At 42.9% G+C, this 17,135-nt stretch overlaps 1 protein-coding gene across 1 annotated transcript; it reads left to right on the top strand.

Moving 5' to 3' along the window:
- Positions 1-1,388: 1,388 nt before the first annotated feature.
- Positions 1,389-16,824, top strand: LOC310991389 (bile salt-activated lipase-like). Its single transcript, XM_083979087.1, has 12 exons — positions 1,389-1,514; positions 2,825-2,972; positions 3,967-4,086; positions 4,232-4,429; positions 7,558-7,688; positions 9,027-9,134; positions 10,276-10,399; positions 11,524-11,710; positions 12,832-13,035; positions 15,051-15,248; positions 15,373-15,480; positions 16,714-16,824. The coding sequence occupies exons 1-12, from the start codon at positions 1,458-1,460 to the stop codon at positions 16,778-16,780; spliced, it is 1,650 nt and encodes a 549-aa protein (XP_083835213.1). The 5' UTR covers positions 1,389-1,457; the 3' UTR covers positions 16,781-16,824.
- Positions 16,825-17,135: the final 311 nt, after the last annotated feature.

Genomic DNA, 17,135 nt, shown 5'->3' with positions numbered 1-17,135 from the left:
GTCACCACGTCACCACGCAGCGTCAGGACGCGTTCAGGGAGGCGCGACACGGTGGGAAAAACGGCCTTCGACTGACTGAGAAAATATTTTGTGTGTGTGTGTGTGTGCGCTACTTGCCCAAGACAAATTTCCCAAAGGAAGTTTATTTAATTTGATTTGAGTTGATTTTTGAATTAAAAGCAAGAAAAAAGAATAAAGAAGACACACGAAAAAAAGAATATAGTCTATAGCCTATAAAATAAAAAGAACTAGAGCATAAAATATGAGTTTGCAGCATGAAATATTGATTTGTATTAAAACAATTAAGAGGATTAACAGTGCAAATACAAGATTATACTATTCAATGTTATTTAGCAGCAGAATAATCAGTTCATCATCATCCTTGCATGACAACAAGGTAATTAATGGTTTCTTTAATGAATTATAGTTTCTAAATGAGAATCTGAATGTGTGTGTGTGTGTGTGTGTGTGTGTGTGTGTGTGTGTGTGTGTGTGTGTGTGTGTGTGTGTGTGTGTGTGTGTGTGTGTGTGTGTGTGTGTGTGTGTGTGTGTGAGAGAGAGAGAGAGAGAGAACAGCAGCTGTGAGGTTTCTCAGTCTGCTGATTATTGCACAACACACACACAATGAGTTATTTTTGTATGTGGATTACTTAGGTTTATACACTTTATTATTTTTTTATTATACATTTTTATTTTTATTATTATCATTTTTTATTAATTAATTTGCACAATTATAGGCTACAAGCAAAACAGCATAAATACAGAAAACCAGATGTGCAGGTGAGATTAAAGAACTCCGGAGGGTTTATAAAGGAAATCTCACCTCATAAAAACAAGAAGTAGAAGACCACAACGATAAAAAAAAAAAAATAAATTAAAAGCAGACACTCATGTCAGTGTCCCCCTTAAAAATATATGAATTGAGAAAAAATGTTGATGCATTCGAAACCAAATTCACACAGAAATCAATATTTTAAAAGAAAATTAAACAAAAATCTTGGAATTTAATAGGCCTACCTGTAAGATGAAATATGCGCACATACAGGGTTTTATGTCGGCTTATGTAGGTTTTCTTGTTGTTGTTACATTTTTATAACCGCACATATTGGAGTGTTTTATATACGTTCTTTGATTTAGGATGATGATTCACAGCTGTTGTAAAGATTTAATGTAAGTTTTCTTGTCTTGTCTTATTATGTCGTGATTGTAAATGTTTAAATGTACTGGTTTTAAATGTGGAGCCACAGTTAACTACTAAATCTATTTTCCCTGCTGTGTGTGTGTGTGTGTGTATGTGTGTGTGTGTGTGTGTGTGTGTGTGTGTGTGTGTGTGTGTGTGTGTGTGTGTGTGTGTGTGTGTGTGTGTGTGTGTGTAGGGGGGGTCGTGTTGGAGATAAGAAGTTCCTCTGAGCTACAAATAGCAGCAGGTGTTGAGTGTGTGACTCACACAGGTGAAGATGCTGCTGCTGCTGGTTCTGCTCAGCGTCGGACTGAACGCAGCTTCGGCTGCCAAGGTGAGAACACACACACACACACACACACACACACACACACACACACACACACACACACACACACACACACACACACACAGATTCAGATTCTCATTTAGAAACTATAATTCATTAAAGAAACCAATAATTACCTTGTTGTCATGCAAGGATGATGAACAAATTATTCTGCTGCTAAATAACATTGAATAGTCTAATCTTGTATTTGCACTGTTAATCCTCTTAATTGTTTTAATACAAATCAATATTTCATGCTGCAAACTCATATTTTATGCTCTAGTTTTTATTTTATAGGCTATATATTCTTTTTTTTCGTGTGCCTTCTTTATTCTTTTTTCTTGCTTTTAATTCAAAAATCAAATCAAATCAAATCAAATCAAATCAAATTAACTTCATTTGTCCCACAAGGGAAATGTGTCTTGGGCAGGTGGCGCAGGAAGAAACAGCTGCCTTGTTCATACTGATACATACACAACAGAATATACAACAGTATCACTGACATACAGTACATACCCAAAAAGAAAGTGTGGTGAGTGCAATAAATAGGTTAAAATACAGAGTTCAAATAAAACAAAGTTCACTAAAAACTAAAAAGCAAGGAACATCCTCACGTGCACCATGACGCAGCAATAGGAGCAGTACGACGGCAGTGACAAGGCCAACAGAGAAAAGGAAGACAGGTGCAATTATATGTTTAATGTTTCCAACCTTTACTTTTCTGGGTTTTATTTTAAGTTTTAAAAATTGTATGTTTTATGCAGTTTTTTTTCTCCCCGTTTCCAGTTCTTACTGTTAAGAATAGGAAGAGGAATTTATTTATTTATAACAGAGACAATGCAAAAAAAAAACATTATTCCCATGAGACAAGAAAAGAATTGTTGAACCAGGTTATAGCAACATTTGCTCATGTTAAATGTTTTGTCTTTATGTAAAGCACATTGAGTTGCCCCTTGGCCCAGCCTCTCAGGATACCTAGTGTCAGAGTTGCATGTACCCCATGAACACCGTTTGACCATTTTAAACTTAAAATGTCAAGAAAAAACATATAAAAACCAATGAAAACTGACTAACTGCAATGCATTTCAATGGACGTGGAAGCAGAGAATGTCCCAGTGTATGGGCTAGCTATGCACACTGTGATTGGCTCATCGTGTTTGGGGACGTGGCTTAGCCATAGGTCAATTGTGTTGATGCTATATTTCTGTGTGTGTGTGTGTGTGTGTGTGTGTGTGTGTGTGTGTGTGTGTGTGTGTGTGTGTGTGTGTGTGTGTGTGTGTGTGTGTGTGTGTGTGTGTGTGTGTGTGTGTGTGTAGCTGGGCGTGGTGAAGACAGAGGGGGGGCAGGTGGAGGGGAAGAGCCACAGGATGGGACTCTTCAGGTCCGTCGACGTCTTCAAAGGGATCCCCTTCGCTGACGTCCCCGGAAAGTTCGAGAAACCAAAACCTCATCCCGGATGGAGCGGTAACTCCCTGAAACACAACACAACACACACACACACAACACACACACACACATGACATAGCCTATCATAAAACAAAATTACATCATCATAACACATTTACAAGTCCCGAAACAAATTAACAAGAAACAAAACACTTTTACAAACACTGAGACAAATTTACAAATAACATCAACCAGAAAGGGAATGTACCGGAGCAGCCAATAGGAAGTGTTGTTGTTGTGGTCCTCTCTCACCTCTAGAAGTCTGATTTAAAGGGAAAGTTCAACATTTTGTCAAATTGGCCCATTGCCATAATCCCTATAGTCATAGCAGTAGTAGGTTCGTTACCTTTAATTGTCGGTGCAAGCTATTTTTAGAACGGCGGAGCAGAGCCGTGAGCTGCTCAGAGCTACGCTACGGAGGCTCATTATGGGATTTCTTGGTTTCCCTCATCAAACTCATCAAATACACAATCCAACAACTCCACAACGCTCTGGTGGACAAATTGTGAGCTGCACATTCACCACGCTATGAGATAATACACAACGTTACCACACAGAGTTGTTTTAGAGGGAAATTCATGCAAAACCGCTGATGCGCGTTGCCTTCAGGGACAGTTTTTCATCAAGCAGTCTCTGTATTTCCCTCTAAAACAACTCTGTGTGGTAACGTTGTGTTATTATCTCATAGCGTGGTGAATGTGCAGCTCACAACTTGTCCACCAGAGCGTTGTGGAGTTGTTGGATTGTGTATTTGATGAGTTTGATGAGGGAAACCAAGAAATCCCATAATGAGCCTCCGTAGCGTAGCTCTGAGCAGCTCACGGCTCTGCTCCGCCGTTCTAAAAACAGCTTGCACCGACAATTAAAGGTAACGAACCTACTGCTATGACTATAGGGATTATGGTGATGGGCCAATTTGACAAAATGTTGAACTATCCCTTTAAAGATGTGCAGTCAGAGTCACTCACACTGTCTGTTGTGTTTTTGTTTTGTCTGTTTGTTTTTTTCCCAGGGATCCTGAAGGCCACAAAGTATCGTGATCGCTGCCTTCAGGTGACGCTCCTGCAGACAAAAACCCAGGGCAGCGAGGACTGTCTCTACCTGAACATCTTCGTTCCACAGGGACGCAAATGTACGCACACACACACACACACACACACACACACACACACACACACACACACACACACACACACAGACACACACACACGTGTTGTTTCAGTTCCAACAGGAAGTGAGTCTGAGTCCTTTCACAATAAGACGTCTTCTGTCCTCAGTGTCCACCAACCTGGCCGTGATGGTCTACCTGTTCGGCGGCGCCTTCCTGCTGGGAGCGTCCAACGACGTGGCGATCCTCGGAGACTCTCTGTACGACGGGAAGGAGATGGCCGACAGGGGCGGAGTCATCGTCGTCACGGTGAACTACCGGGTCGGGACTCTGGGCTTCCTCAGCACCGGGGACGCCCGACTGCCAGGTCTGAAACAACAAATAGACAAGCCCCCACAGTGACACCAACAGTCTCAGGTGGAGAGGAAGTGTGTTTTCATGTTGGTCCAGGTGAACAGTAGCCTGCCAAGCCAGACTACATCATTAAAATGTCTAGTCTGGCAACGACCTCGGCTCAATCCAGGGGGCGGGATGAAGGCTGTCTTTCAAACTGCCTCTGCACCAATAGGGTAGCGCTACGACCAATCAGAGCAAAGAGCAGGATGACGTAGGGCTGTTCGATTTTGCCCAAATATAAAATCTCGATTGTCTTCTTTTCCGATTTCCGATTACGATTACGATTTTTTTGTTAAATGACAAACTATTTTGTGTGCTAAATCTATCTATCTATCCATCCATCCATCCATCCATCCATCCATCCATCCAAAAACGTGACGTCAACTGACTGCCCTCCACTGATTGAAGAGTCGCAAGCGCGACGTCGAGTTGAGCTGTAACTGTGTAGTGGAAAAGGGCCGTTGGTCTTTTTGGCAACGAAATCCTCACTGGTCTTAGCAAAACGCCGACACGCTTGTTTACAGTGTGTGGGGAGAGCATTGGGAGAGCGTGATGGGAGGAAGGAGGCGGCAGTCATTACGGTAATTCAGCACATCCCAGATTCATGAACGGGGGCTAACCATAATTACCCTAGTTAGAGTAAGAAATCGATTTTTATGATTTCAAAAAATCGATTTTTATGATTCCAAATAATCGCGATTACAATTTTTAATCGATTAATCGAACAGCCCTAGGATGACGTTAGCCTGACAAGCCAATTAAAATGTATGTCGTCATGGCGTTAAGCCGCCCAACGACTCTCTAAACAGATAGAGCGCTGTGATTGGTCAACACAAACGGTGTTCCAGACTCAAAAAGTTCCTATGGCTCGTTTCTAGACCCACCTACGGAGCAAAGAGATTTGCTGCTGCTAGGGGGCAGAGAGATTTCTATAGGCTAGAAACACATGGGAAAATATTCACACTTGTATTTGACTAATGTACTGTATATTTGCTTCTTTTTTTATTTTTATTTAAACATCCAGACCAGACCAGATCAGATCAGATCAGGTTCTGGATGTTTAAAAGACTCTGAAGAAACAGAAAACAACACAAACATCCCATAATAATCAGATGCATCCAGTGTGAGTGTCTCCATACAGACCTATCAGCTTCAGTCTGACACACAGTCAAGTCAAAGTCAAAGTCAAAGTCTTTTATTGTCATTCCACATGTTAAACATGCCAGAACGAAATCTGTACCCAGGTCCCAGATAAAAAGCAAGGAATGGGCACAATCTAGACAGACATTTCTATAAACAGAAATAAATAAGATAAAATAGTACATTCATAAAAAATGGCAAATAGTCAGTGTAAGAGAGACCCATTACAGTAACACTCAGGATCTGGATCAGACTGATCCAACTTTTCTTTTTACAACTGGATAAATATAGACGTATCACGTGATCCTGAATAGTCAAAAAATAAAAAGGATTTAAAAATCCAGATGATTATGATCCAGATTAAACCTTTAACCAACTGGTCCCAGGTGTCGTGGACTCAGGTGATCATGTGACCATGTTGTTGTTGAGCAGGATGACGTTGTGTTGTGGTTTAACTGGGACTGAATGGGAGCGTTGTGGCGCCGGCTGCTCATTTCCCAGCATGCCTGTTATCAGAGGATGTGTGTGTGTGTGTGTAGCAGATAAACAGCAGCTGTTAAGGTCTTTGCACACCGAGTCCGTTTTTTTCGTCCTAAATTGCCGCACGTCAAAAAATAAATTTGACCTCATGTTGTGTCATTCATGTTTACACACCGAGTCCCAAACTTTCATCTGTCAGTAAAGTTTTCAGAACGGGTTCGATTTAATGCGTTTTTCACATCCGTGAAAAGTCTTTTTAACCAATCACATCAGAGTTTCGAGGCTGGAGAGGGAGAGGGAGGTGGGGGTACGGGGGGGGGGGGGGGGGGGGGGGGATCACCGCTGAGTGAGTGTGTCTGTGTGTGTGTGGGTGTGTGTGTGTGTGTGTGTGCTCCAGCCGCTGTTCAGGATCATGGAAATTGTCCGTCTTCTGTCTACTCTGTGAGCTAATAATTAATATCTTTCAAACTGGACCACTGACATCCTATAATAAACAGTTGAAGTGATCATGATAGTTCCGCTGCTCTAAGCAGCTGATCCCCTCGCTATTCGCTCCTCTCAGCATGGACACAATATTTTCATTTTTCTCTTTCATTTTTCTCTTTCATTCATTTCTCATACGAAAGCTGAAGGCTGATGAATGTTAAAGGTTAAAGGCTGAAGAATGTTAAAGGTTAAAGGCTGAAGAATGTTAAAGGTTAAAGGTTAAAGGCTGAAGAATGTTAAAGGTTAAAGGCTGAAGGTTGAAGGTTAAAGGCTGAAGAATGTTAAAGGTTGAAGGTTAAAGGCTGAAGGTTGAAGGTTAAAGGCTGAAGAATGTTAAAGGTTAAAGGCTGAAGGTTAAAGGCTGGATAATGTTAAAGGTTAAAGGCTAAAGGCTGAAGGTTAAAGGCTGAAGAATGTTAAAGGTTAAAGGCTGAAGGTTGAAGGCTGAAAGTTAAAGGTTAAAGGCTGAAAGTTAAAGGTTGAAGGCTGAAAGTTAAAGGTTAAAGGCTGAAAGTTAAAGGTTAAAGGCTGAATAATGTTAAAGGTTAAAGGCTGAAGGTTAAAGGTTCAAGTCTGAAGGTTAAAGGTTAAAGGCTGAAGAATGTTAAAGGTTAAAGGCTAAAGGTTAAAGGCTGAAGGTTAAAGTGCATCACTGCGTGGCGATTTTTGTCTCCCTCTCCGAAATTTGGAACACAAAATAAAAACTCATGCGAATAAAACGCAACGGACTCAGTGTGCAAGGAGCCTGCGCGTAACGTTTTTTGTCGGATGACGGATACGAAAAACGCGTGCGAAAAAAACGGACTCAGTGTGCAAAGACCTTCACTTCAGCTGCTAGAAGCTCCTGAGATGTGTCGCCTGTTTCCACTTGTTTTTAACTCTTGACTTTCTGAACCCTGAGTGTTGGTTGTTATGGTGACGGACGGTGACCGCCCGGCCCAGTGGGTCAGACAGGAAGTGGTGACGAGCCGAGCTCTGCTGTCTGTTGCCTAGGTAACTACGGGCTGTGGGACCAGCACGCCGCCCTCTCCTGGGTCCGTAGGAACATCGCGGCCTTCGGAGCGAATCCCGACAACATCACCGTGTTCGGCCAATCAGCTGGAGGCGCCAGCGTCAGCTTCCAGGTGAGAGGCTTCAGGATGGACAACCTGTCATACGAAAGCTGAAGGCTGAAGGTGGAAGGCTGAAGGTTGAAGGTTAAAGGCTGAATGTTAAAGGTTAAAGGCTAAAAGCTGAAGAATGAAGGGTAAAGGCTGAAGGTTGAAGGTTAAAGGCTGAATGTTAAAGGTTAAAGGCTAAAAGCTGAAGAATGAAGGTTAAAGGCTGAAGGTTGAAGGTTGAAGGTTAAAGGCTGAAGATTGAAGGTTGAAGGTTAAAGGCTGAAGATTGAAGGTTAAAGGCTGAAGGTTGAAGGTTAAAGGCTGAAGGTTGAAGGTTGAAGGTTAAAGGCTGAAGGTTGAAGGTTGAAGGTTAAAGGCTGAAGATTGAAGGTTAAAGGCTGAAGGTTAAAGGTTAAAGGTTGAAGGCTGAATGTTAAAGGTTAAAGGCTGAAGGTTAAAGGTTGAAGGTTAAAGGCTGAAGATTGAAGGTTAAAGGCTGAAGGTTGAAGGTTAAAGGCTGAAGGTTGAAGGTTGAAGGTTAAAGGCTGAAGATTGAAGGTTAAAGGCTGAAGGCTGAAGGTTAAAGGCTGAAGGTTGAAGGTTGAAGGTTAAAGGCTGAAGATTGAAGGTTAAAGGCTGAAGGCTGAAGGTTAAAGGCTGAAGGTTGAAGGTTGAAGGTTAAAGGCTGAAGATTGAAGGTTAAAGGCTGAAGGCTGAAGGTTAAAGGTTAAAGGCTGAAGGTTAAAGGTTAAAGGCTGAAGGTTGAAGGTTAAAGGCTGAAGGTTGAAGGCTGAAGAATGTTAAAGGTTAAAGGCTGACGGTTAAAGGCTAAAAGCTGAAGAATGAAGGGTAAAGGCTGAAAATTGAGGGTTAAAGGCTGAAAGCTAAAGGCTGAAGGTTAAAGGCTGAAGGTTAAAGGTTGAAAGCTAAAGGCTGAAGGTTAAAGGTTGAAAGCTAAAAGCTGAAGGCTGAAGACTAAAGGCTGAAGGTTAAAGGCTGAAAGTTAAAGGCTGAAAGTTAAAGACTGAAGATTAAAGGCTGAAGGTTAAAGGCTGAAAGTTAAAGGCTGAAAGTTAAAGACTGAAGATTAAAGGCTGAAAGCTAAAAGTTGAAGGTTAAAGGCTGAAGGTTGAAGGTTAAAATCTGAAGGTTAAAGGCTGAAGATTGAAGTTTAAAGGCTGAAGATTGAATGTTAAAGGCTAAAGAATGACCATAACTCAGCTTCACACAACAAACCCCAGGTTCTTCACAGTTCTGACTTTTTTACTTCTAGATAACATCTTGAGCTGATGAAATAAAATCATATATTTGAGTATTTTTTATTGTTGATAACCTCTCTCTCTCTCTCTCTCTCTCTGTCAGATGTTGTCTCCGTACAGTAAAGGTTTATTCCGCAGAGCGATCACCCAGTGTGGAGTCGCTCTCAGCCCCTGGGCTCTGCAGACCAAACCCATGGCCCTGACCAAGAAGGTCCACAAACACAACGCAACACGACACACCACAACATAAACTTTGTTCATTGATCTGTATCAGATCTGGAGTAAAAGAGTTTTGTGATTTTGTCTCTTGAAGTTGAAGAGATTTGATAAGAAATGAAGGAAACACGTTGAATAAACCCTGTGAAGCCACAATTTTTTTTTTAAGCTTTATTTACCCAGGCAAGCAAATTAAGAACAAAATTCTTATTTTCAAGTGCAGCCTGAAACGAGCTAGAAGCTCTTTAAGGGGAAGGGGGAGGGAATACTCCCCCTCTCCCTTGCCCTTAGGAGGTCTTTCACCTCCTACCAGGCCATTGCCTTAATAAGAATGAGTTCTTAGCAATTCTTGCCTGGTAAAATAAAGGTTTACTACTACTACTAAGTGCTAAAAGTGAAAACAAAGTTATATAAATTACACTTAGAAAAATACAATACAAGCAGCCAGGGACAATCTGATTGGTTCTGTGATTGGTTGGTGGGTTTGACAGGGTTGTTGTTCAAAACATCTGAGAGAGTGAACAGAAGCAACCTGAGGGAAAGTTAGAACTGGTCCACTGCAAAAACTCAAAATCTTTCCAAGAATATTTGTCTCATTTCTAGTCAAAACTAATCTCATTCCACTTAAAATAAGACTCATCACCTAAAAATTAACTTGTTTTTAGATCATTTTCACTTGTTTCAAACACATTTTCACTTGAAATAAGTAGAAAAATCTGCCAGCGATGCAAGTTTTTTGTGCTTGTAATAAGAAAGAAAAACTTGCTCCACTATCAGATTTTTCTACTTATTTCAAGTGAAAATCAGCTTGAAAGAAGAAAAACAAGCTACTTTTTAATGCGATTAGTCTTATTTTAAGTGAAAAGAGTTTAGTTTTGACTAGAAATGAGACATTTTTACAAGAAATAAATATCCCTGGAAAGATTTAGAGTTTTTACAGTGTCTGAACTGGTCTGAAGCTGGAGTGCAGAGAATCTGTGTGAACAACAATATATAGAGACAATATCACAAACTCTGAGCATGGAATTGAAAAACTCACATTGGTCAGCCACACTCTGGTTGTTTGTTGTCACCATTTGTGACCGTGTGTGTGTGTGTGTGTGTGTGTGTGTGTGTGTGTGTGTGTGTGTGTGCAGGTCGCCCGTAAGGTCGGCTGCTGGAGAAGCAACGAGGACGATATGTTGACGTGTCTGAAGATGAGCGACCCGGTCGGTCTCACCATGGCCGGGAAAATCGACGTGTTCCTCATCCTTGGAAAAGGTCAGTCTGCACATCTGCATGAGGTGACACACATCTGCATAAACTGAACGCTCCATATTGATCGGGCTTTCAACTTTTCGCCGGTGTTTCCCATTCGTCAATACTGCACTTGTCATTGTTTGTCCTGTTTCTAGTTTTGTTAGAGCTCATCTATTGGTTGTTGATTGTGTTACGTCACCGCAAAGACTGAAAGACTTGTGATAATATCAAACACATTTGAAAAACTGATCTAAAACAACTCAGATTACCACCTTGTACTTAAAGGGATAGTTCAACATTTAGTCAAATTGTCCCATTGCCATAACCCCTATAGTCATAGCAGTAGGTTCGTTACCTTTAATTGTCGGTGCAAGCTGTTTTTAGAACGGCGGAGCAGAGCCGTGAGCTGCTCAGAGCTACGCTACGGAGGCTCATGGGATTTCTTGGTTTCCCTCATCAAACTCATCATCAAATACACAATCCAACAACTCCACAACGCTCTGGTGGACAAGTTGTGAGCTGCACATTCACCACGCTATGAGATAATAACACAACGTTACCAGACAGAGTTGTTTTAGAGGGAAATACAGAGACTGTTGATGAAAAACTGTCCCTGAAGGCAACGTGCATCAGAGGTTTTGCATGAATTTCCCTCTAAAACAACTCTGTGTGGTAACGTTGTGTTATTATCTCATAGCGTGGTGAATGTGCAGGTCACAACTTGTCCACCAGAGCGTTGTGGAGTTGTTGGATTGTGTATTTGATGAGTTTGAACAAACCTACTGCTAAGACTATAGGGATTATGGCAATGGGCCAATTTGCCAAGATGTTGAACTATCCCTTTAACGATCGAGATGACGGGAGTGCAGCGTGACTCCAGTAAAACAGTTCAGTTTTTAGTCTGTGACTGTGAAGCACTAGACGTTGACCAGAGCCAACAATTAGCTCCATGAGGAGGAAACGTCATCAACACATCTGTATCAGCAGCACGTCGTCCTTCAGGTGTGTGTGTGGTGACGCTGTCAGAGTGTGTGTGTGTGTGTGTGTGTGTGTGTGTGTGTGTGTGTGTGTGTGTGTGTGTGTGTGTGTGTGTGTGTGTGTGTGTGTGTGTGTGTGTGTGTGTGTGTGTGTGTGTGTGTGTCCAGGTACGGTCATGGACCTGCTGGAAATGGCCCCGGTGGTGGACGGGGACTTCATCCCTGACGAGCCCAGTCGGCTGTTCCACAACGCCGCTCAGTTCGACTACATGGCCGGAGTCAACAGCATGGACGGACACATTTTTGCCGGCGTGGACGTTCCCTCCATCAACAACAGAACCGCCGTCATCCCAGTGTGAGTAGGGCAGCTGGGTTAAGGGCTTTTATTCTGAAGGGCAAATCTGGACCAGTAAAAAGGTGGGATGAGATGTGGTCAGTGCTAGAGAACTGTAAAAGAGAGTAGCGACACCACCATTGACTCCCATGGTAAGGGTTTAAGGGTTTAAGGGTTTAAGGGTTTAAGGGTTTAAGGGTTTTGCGCCCCTAGTGGCAGGATATGGGTATTGCAAAAGCGCCCAGAAAACCCATTCACTCCAATGTATGTGTGTTGCCCACTTGCTTGTAAATTGATGAAAACGGCCGTGTTTTTGTTTTTAGGTGTCTTGGTCATATCAAATTATACTTATAATTAGTTTATTACAAAATGTAGATTGAAACATTCATGTAGACAACTGTTTTTTTGTTTTTTGTTTTTTTACTAGCGTATGTGTTAATATTCATCTGTAAAGGATCCACGATGATGCTATTAACGTGGGTGATCTATAAATGTCCTTAAATTATTGAAAATACCACACTGCTCATTCACCAACAATGCAGAGATGTCAGTTCTTGGGCGCTTTTTCAAAACCCATATTCCTCCACCAGGAGGCGCTTCCATTGGACCGATGCTGTCCTTACTCTCTTTTACAGAGCTCTAGTCAGTACAAATTAGTCTGGGGCCGTTGACTCGCGATCCAGGGCGAGAGAGACAGGCCTTTCCGTCAAAATAAAAGCACCAAGCTAATAAAATGCAGTGAAACTCTTTAATTTAAGGAATATAATTTACAAGAAAGTCCCCGAGCCATCAAGTTAACATTTTGCTTTTATTGTATTACAAGTTAGTGTCTATTTTATAAGTTTTATGTTGGTGAACACTTTTATTTTGGTGAATTTGGTGATTTCGGTACCCGCTACAGACGGGAACCAGAATGCAGACGAAATTCAGAGTTAACAGACACCAGGCTCTTCTCCTCTCTGGAGAGCCTGGTGACGCGAGGCTAGTACAAATATGTACGTTTCCATGTCAGACACTGATTTTACATCCTGCAACTCAAAGGTGTTGCAGCTGTTGATAATTGCAGCTGTTTGTTCAGTGGAAGCTGTAGTTTCCCACAGGGAGCGTGAGGCCCTGAAGGTGACGCTCCTGGCTCTCCTCAGGAAACACGTGACGGGACTGCTGGCCGGTCTGACCAAGGAGAAGGGCAACGCCGCCGTGGACTCGGCCTTCTCCGTCTACTCGTCCCACTGGGGGTCGTTTCCAGACCAGGCGCTGGTGAAGAAGACGGTGGCCGACATCGAGACGGACTTCCTCTTCCTGGTCCCCACTCAGATCGCTCTGCAACTGCACGCCAACAACACCAGGTGTGTTCTGATTGGTGGAGGAGGAGGAGGATATCTCTCCTGTTAACATTTACATTTAGCATATTCTCTGTTATAAACTGTTTTCTTGTTTCTCCTCAGTGGATGTGAGGGTCGGAGGTCAGAGGATGTTGTTATGATGCTGTAAAGACATTTGAGACAAACTGTTTACCACAAATAAAGTTGCCTTGCCTTGTCCTCCAGGTTCTCAATAGCCGTGTTTCCACAGCACGAGTTCCTGAAGAGATTTAAAGGACAATTCTAGGCAAATTCAACTCGGGGCTGTATTTTCCTATCATTTTAGGTCTAAAAGAAGGAATCTGAAGATTTTCAATTTAATGTCTCCTGTTTTGCGGTAGTTGTGTCTGTCCCCGCATCGCCACGGCAGCGATGAATGGGAGCGGATGCAAGTACCGCTGCTTAGGCTGTTTACATCCTGTATTTAATGGCAAAAAAAACATCTCTCCAATTTCTTTTTTTTTTTTTGCCGTTAAATAAACATGTGCGCTGGAATATCTGATCAATGCCACATCCATTGTGCTCTGTCTCTGCTGATCGCGCTCATATGGAACTTCTCTTATTGAAAGTGCAGCCAAACACCAGACTGAAGAGAGAGGAGCAGCAGAGCTCCTCTGACAGCTCCTCTGTGGAGCTGCAGGAGAGCTGCAACGTCTTTTTTTTTTTTTTTTTTTATTGCAGCGCCGTTATTACAGGTGATGCACATCTATGTCCGTGTAGGCTACATATTGTCTGATCTTCCTTCATGGTGCACAGTGTCAGTCCTCCTGTGAAACTTTTAGCTACTAAATAATATGACTGAAGGCAGTGGAAGTCTGCACATGTCGACACGCCCCCATGAGTTGACGACATAAGGAGCTAATAAATAAATATATATAAATAACTGATAGTATTATTCGGTCAAGTTCTTGTTATAGGTTAATGGTTAAACGGTTAACCATGTGCATCCCTAAAATAAACCTTTTAGGGAAAAAAGGCAAACTTGACTCCTTTATTCCACACAAAAATATGCTAATAGCTATGATATGTGTTAAAATGCTTATGAGTGTATTATAACAGTTCAACACAATGAAAAATATACAAAACAGCTATAGGCCTACATAATTTTTGGCCAGTAAAAAATCTTTCTGGCCAGTAGATTTTTAAAGCAAAAAAGTTAAGTTTGAACCCTGGTTAGGAACATACAGCCCCGAGTTGAATTCGCCTGGAATTGTCCTTTAAGGAACTTAACGTCCTCTCTCTCAGCCGTCGTGTCTCCACTGCAGACCAGGACCTCCGGACTCTTGAGGCGACGTGCAACGGTTTCGATCATTGTGCAATCGTTGTGCGGCCGTCTTTTTTACTGCTTCTTGTTGTTGTTGTTTGTCCGGCAAAGTGGAGACACTTTCTAATAACGCTGGGTTTTAAAAATGCCGCTTTAAACGTCGCATATCGGGCGATCGCATAGTTGTCTGTCCACTCACTTATCATATGTCTTTTATGGACTTATTCTCTTTTTTCTTGCCGTGTGCAGACTTTTTTTTAAATAACACTGGGTTTTGAAATGCTGCTTATTTGCCAGCTTTCTCTTGGCGTCACATCCCACTTTGAGTCTGGCCAATCAGCACAGAGTATACCTCAAGCCCCACCCAGCAGGAGTTCCTGCAGAGGAACACACTCTGAGGGGGGGGGGGGGTTAAAACTCTACCGTTTTACTGTTATTAGGTTTAAAGTTCTGGCCAATTAGGGCGCGGAACCGTTGAGTGACAGGTCCGTTGACCGCTGCTTCGAGGCCAGTGGGCGGGTTCTTCACCTCTCCAAATATGGAAGTAGAATCCAACATGGCGCGGTTCATGCCCGGTAGTAGAGACACAAAACAGACTCCCCCAAACCAATGGGTGACGTCTCGGTGCTACGGCCGCTCTCTCTACAGTCTATGGGTGCAACAACTGAATGACTGATGGTTCTGGTCTCAGAGACCCAGACTAACTGACCCTGTCTCCGTGTGGTTTGACCCTCAGTGGAGCCCGTACCTACTCGTACCTGTTCAACATGAAGACGCGTATCCCCGGGTTCCCCCGCTGGGTGGAGGCGGAGCACGCCGAGGACCTGCAGTACCTGTTCGGAAAACCCTTCTCCACGCCGCTGGTCTACTTCCCCCGACACCGAGACCTGGCCGGATACATGATCGCTTACTGGACCAACTTCGCCAAGACTGGGTAACACACACACACACACACACACACACACACACACACACACACACACACACACACACACTGGCCTGAACCGGTCTGAACTGGTCTGAACCGGTCTCAGCTCTGTCTCTTCTCCCCTGCCCAGTGATCCCAGTAAAGGCGACAGTAGAGTCCCAGTTCCCTGGCCCGCCTTCACCAGATACCACCAACCCTACCTGACCATCAACCACAAGATCAACAAGGCCTCTGTCAGGTACCTGCTTCTACTGAGTTCTACTGAGTTCTACCGCGTTACCGAGTTCTACCGAGTTCTACTGAGTTCTACCGAGTTTTACCGAGTTCTACCGAGTTCTACCGAGTTCTACTGAGGCCTAGTCCACACGAACACGAGTATTTTTGAAACCAAACCTTTATGGAGAGCCGAAGCGGAAGCAGGATGTAACGGCCCCATGGGTCCTCAACTCGGAAAAAGTCTCCATACAAGTGAACGGGAGTCAAAGTTTTATTTCGTGATCCGATTGAATTGTGTCATGATAAAACTCTCTGAGCTCTACCTGTTTAAAACACCACGGTTCATGAAGAGAATCGCAATTTAAATAGAATCACCATCCAAAAAATCGTAGAAGAATCGAATCGGGAGAAAAGCGTATCGTCCCAGCCCTGTTTAAAACATCACGTTTCACGAAGAGAAATCAGCAGTTTGTTGTAAAACGGCAACAGAAGAATGTATTTAGTGTGACGACGCTCTACGGACTACAGATCTGTGTCCCACGAAAAATACGTCACCAACTGACACGGGAAAGGAAGGACGCCATATGGTCGCCATGGTGACGTCACTACGCCACCTGGAGTATTTCTGGTTACGGACTCTAAGGAGTTTTATTCTACAATAGTTTTACAACAAACTGCTGATTTCTCTTCATGAAACGTGATGTTTTAAACAGGTAGAGGACAGAGAGTTTTATCATGACACAATTCAATCGGATCACGAAATAAAACTTGGACTCCCGTTCATTTGTATAGAGCCTTTTTTCGAATTGAGGTCCCATGGCGCCGTTACTTCCTGCTTCCGCTTCGGCTCTCTATACCGGAAAAACAACAATGGCTATGCTAAATGCTAAATGCTAAATATCACCAGTGATAGCGACTCCATCAGTTGGTCACGTCTAGAGCTCCACATATCTCCATGGATACAATTTACTTGTTGCGGTTTTCCTCGGTTTTTCTGTCCACACATGACCACTGAAACCGGACTTTTCTAAAAAAATGTTCACCCTGTACTCCGGTTACAAGAAACTCAGGTTTCAGGAGCCCACAACTGCGGTTACGTGTGGACGAAAGAACAAACCGTGCAGAGAAACACACGGTTTCAAAAATACCCACGTTCGTATGGACTGAGTTCTAGTTCTCCTGTCCCTGCCTGTCTGATTGTCTCCTTGTTGTCTTTGTACTGAGACTGATGCTGAGTCTCGTCTTGTCTCTTCAGCTACGACCTGAGATCAGACTACGTCAAGTACTGGACCCAAATCTACAGCATCCTGCCGTCAATATAGAGAGAAGAAGGAGAAGAAGACGATAGAGCAAAGTGAACAACACTTTAGTTTGAACAGTGTTGATTACAAACCACTGGAATTGTTTATTCACTGTCTGAGATAATTCATGATGGAAATCAATAAATAAATATAAACAGCATGAACCAGCTCCTTCAATATAAAGGTAGATGTTTGTATTAAAGCTCCACATCTGTAACTGGTCACCAAGTCCAAGTGAAGAACCTCTAGTCAAGAACATTGTAAAACCTGACAGTAGCCATGTTTCCATCCAAAGTGATTCGAATTACTGGGAAATGCGCATTAAAAGAAATTCGAATCGTGTGTGTTTCCATCTACGGACTTTGTACCCCCCCCC

This window comes from Trachurus trachurus (genome assembly GCF_905171665.1).
Source record: "Trachurus trachurus genome assembly, chromosome: 9".
Lineage (NCBI taxonomy): Eukaryota > Metazoa > Chordata > Actinopteri > Carangiformes > Carangidae > Trachurus > Trachurus trachurus.
This window is presented reverse-complemented; position numbering and strand designations above follow the sequence as displayed.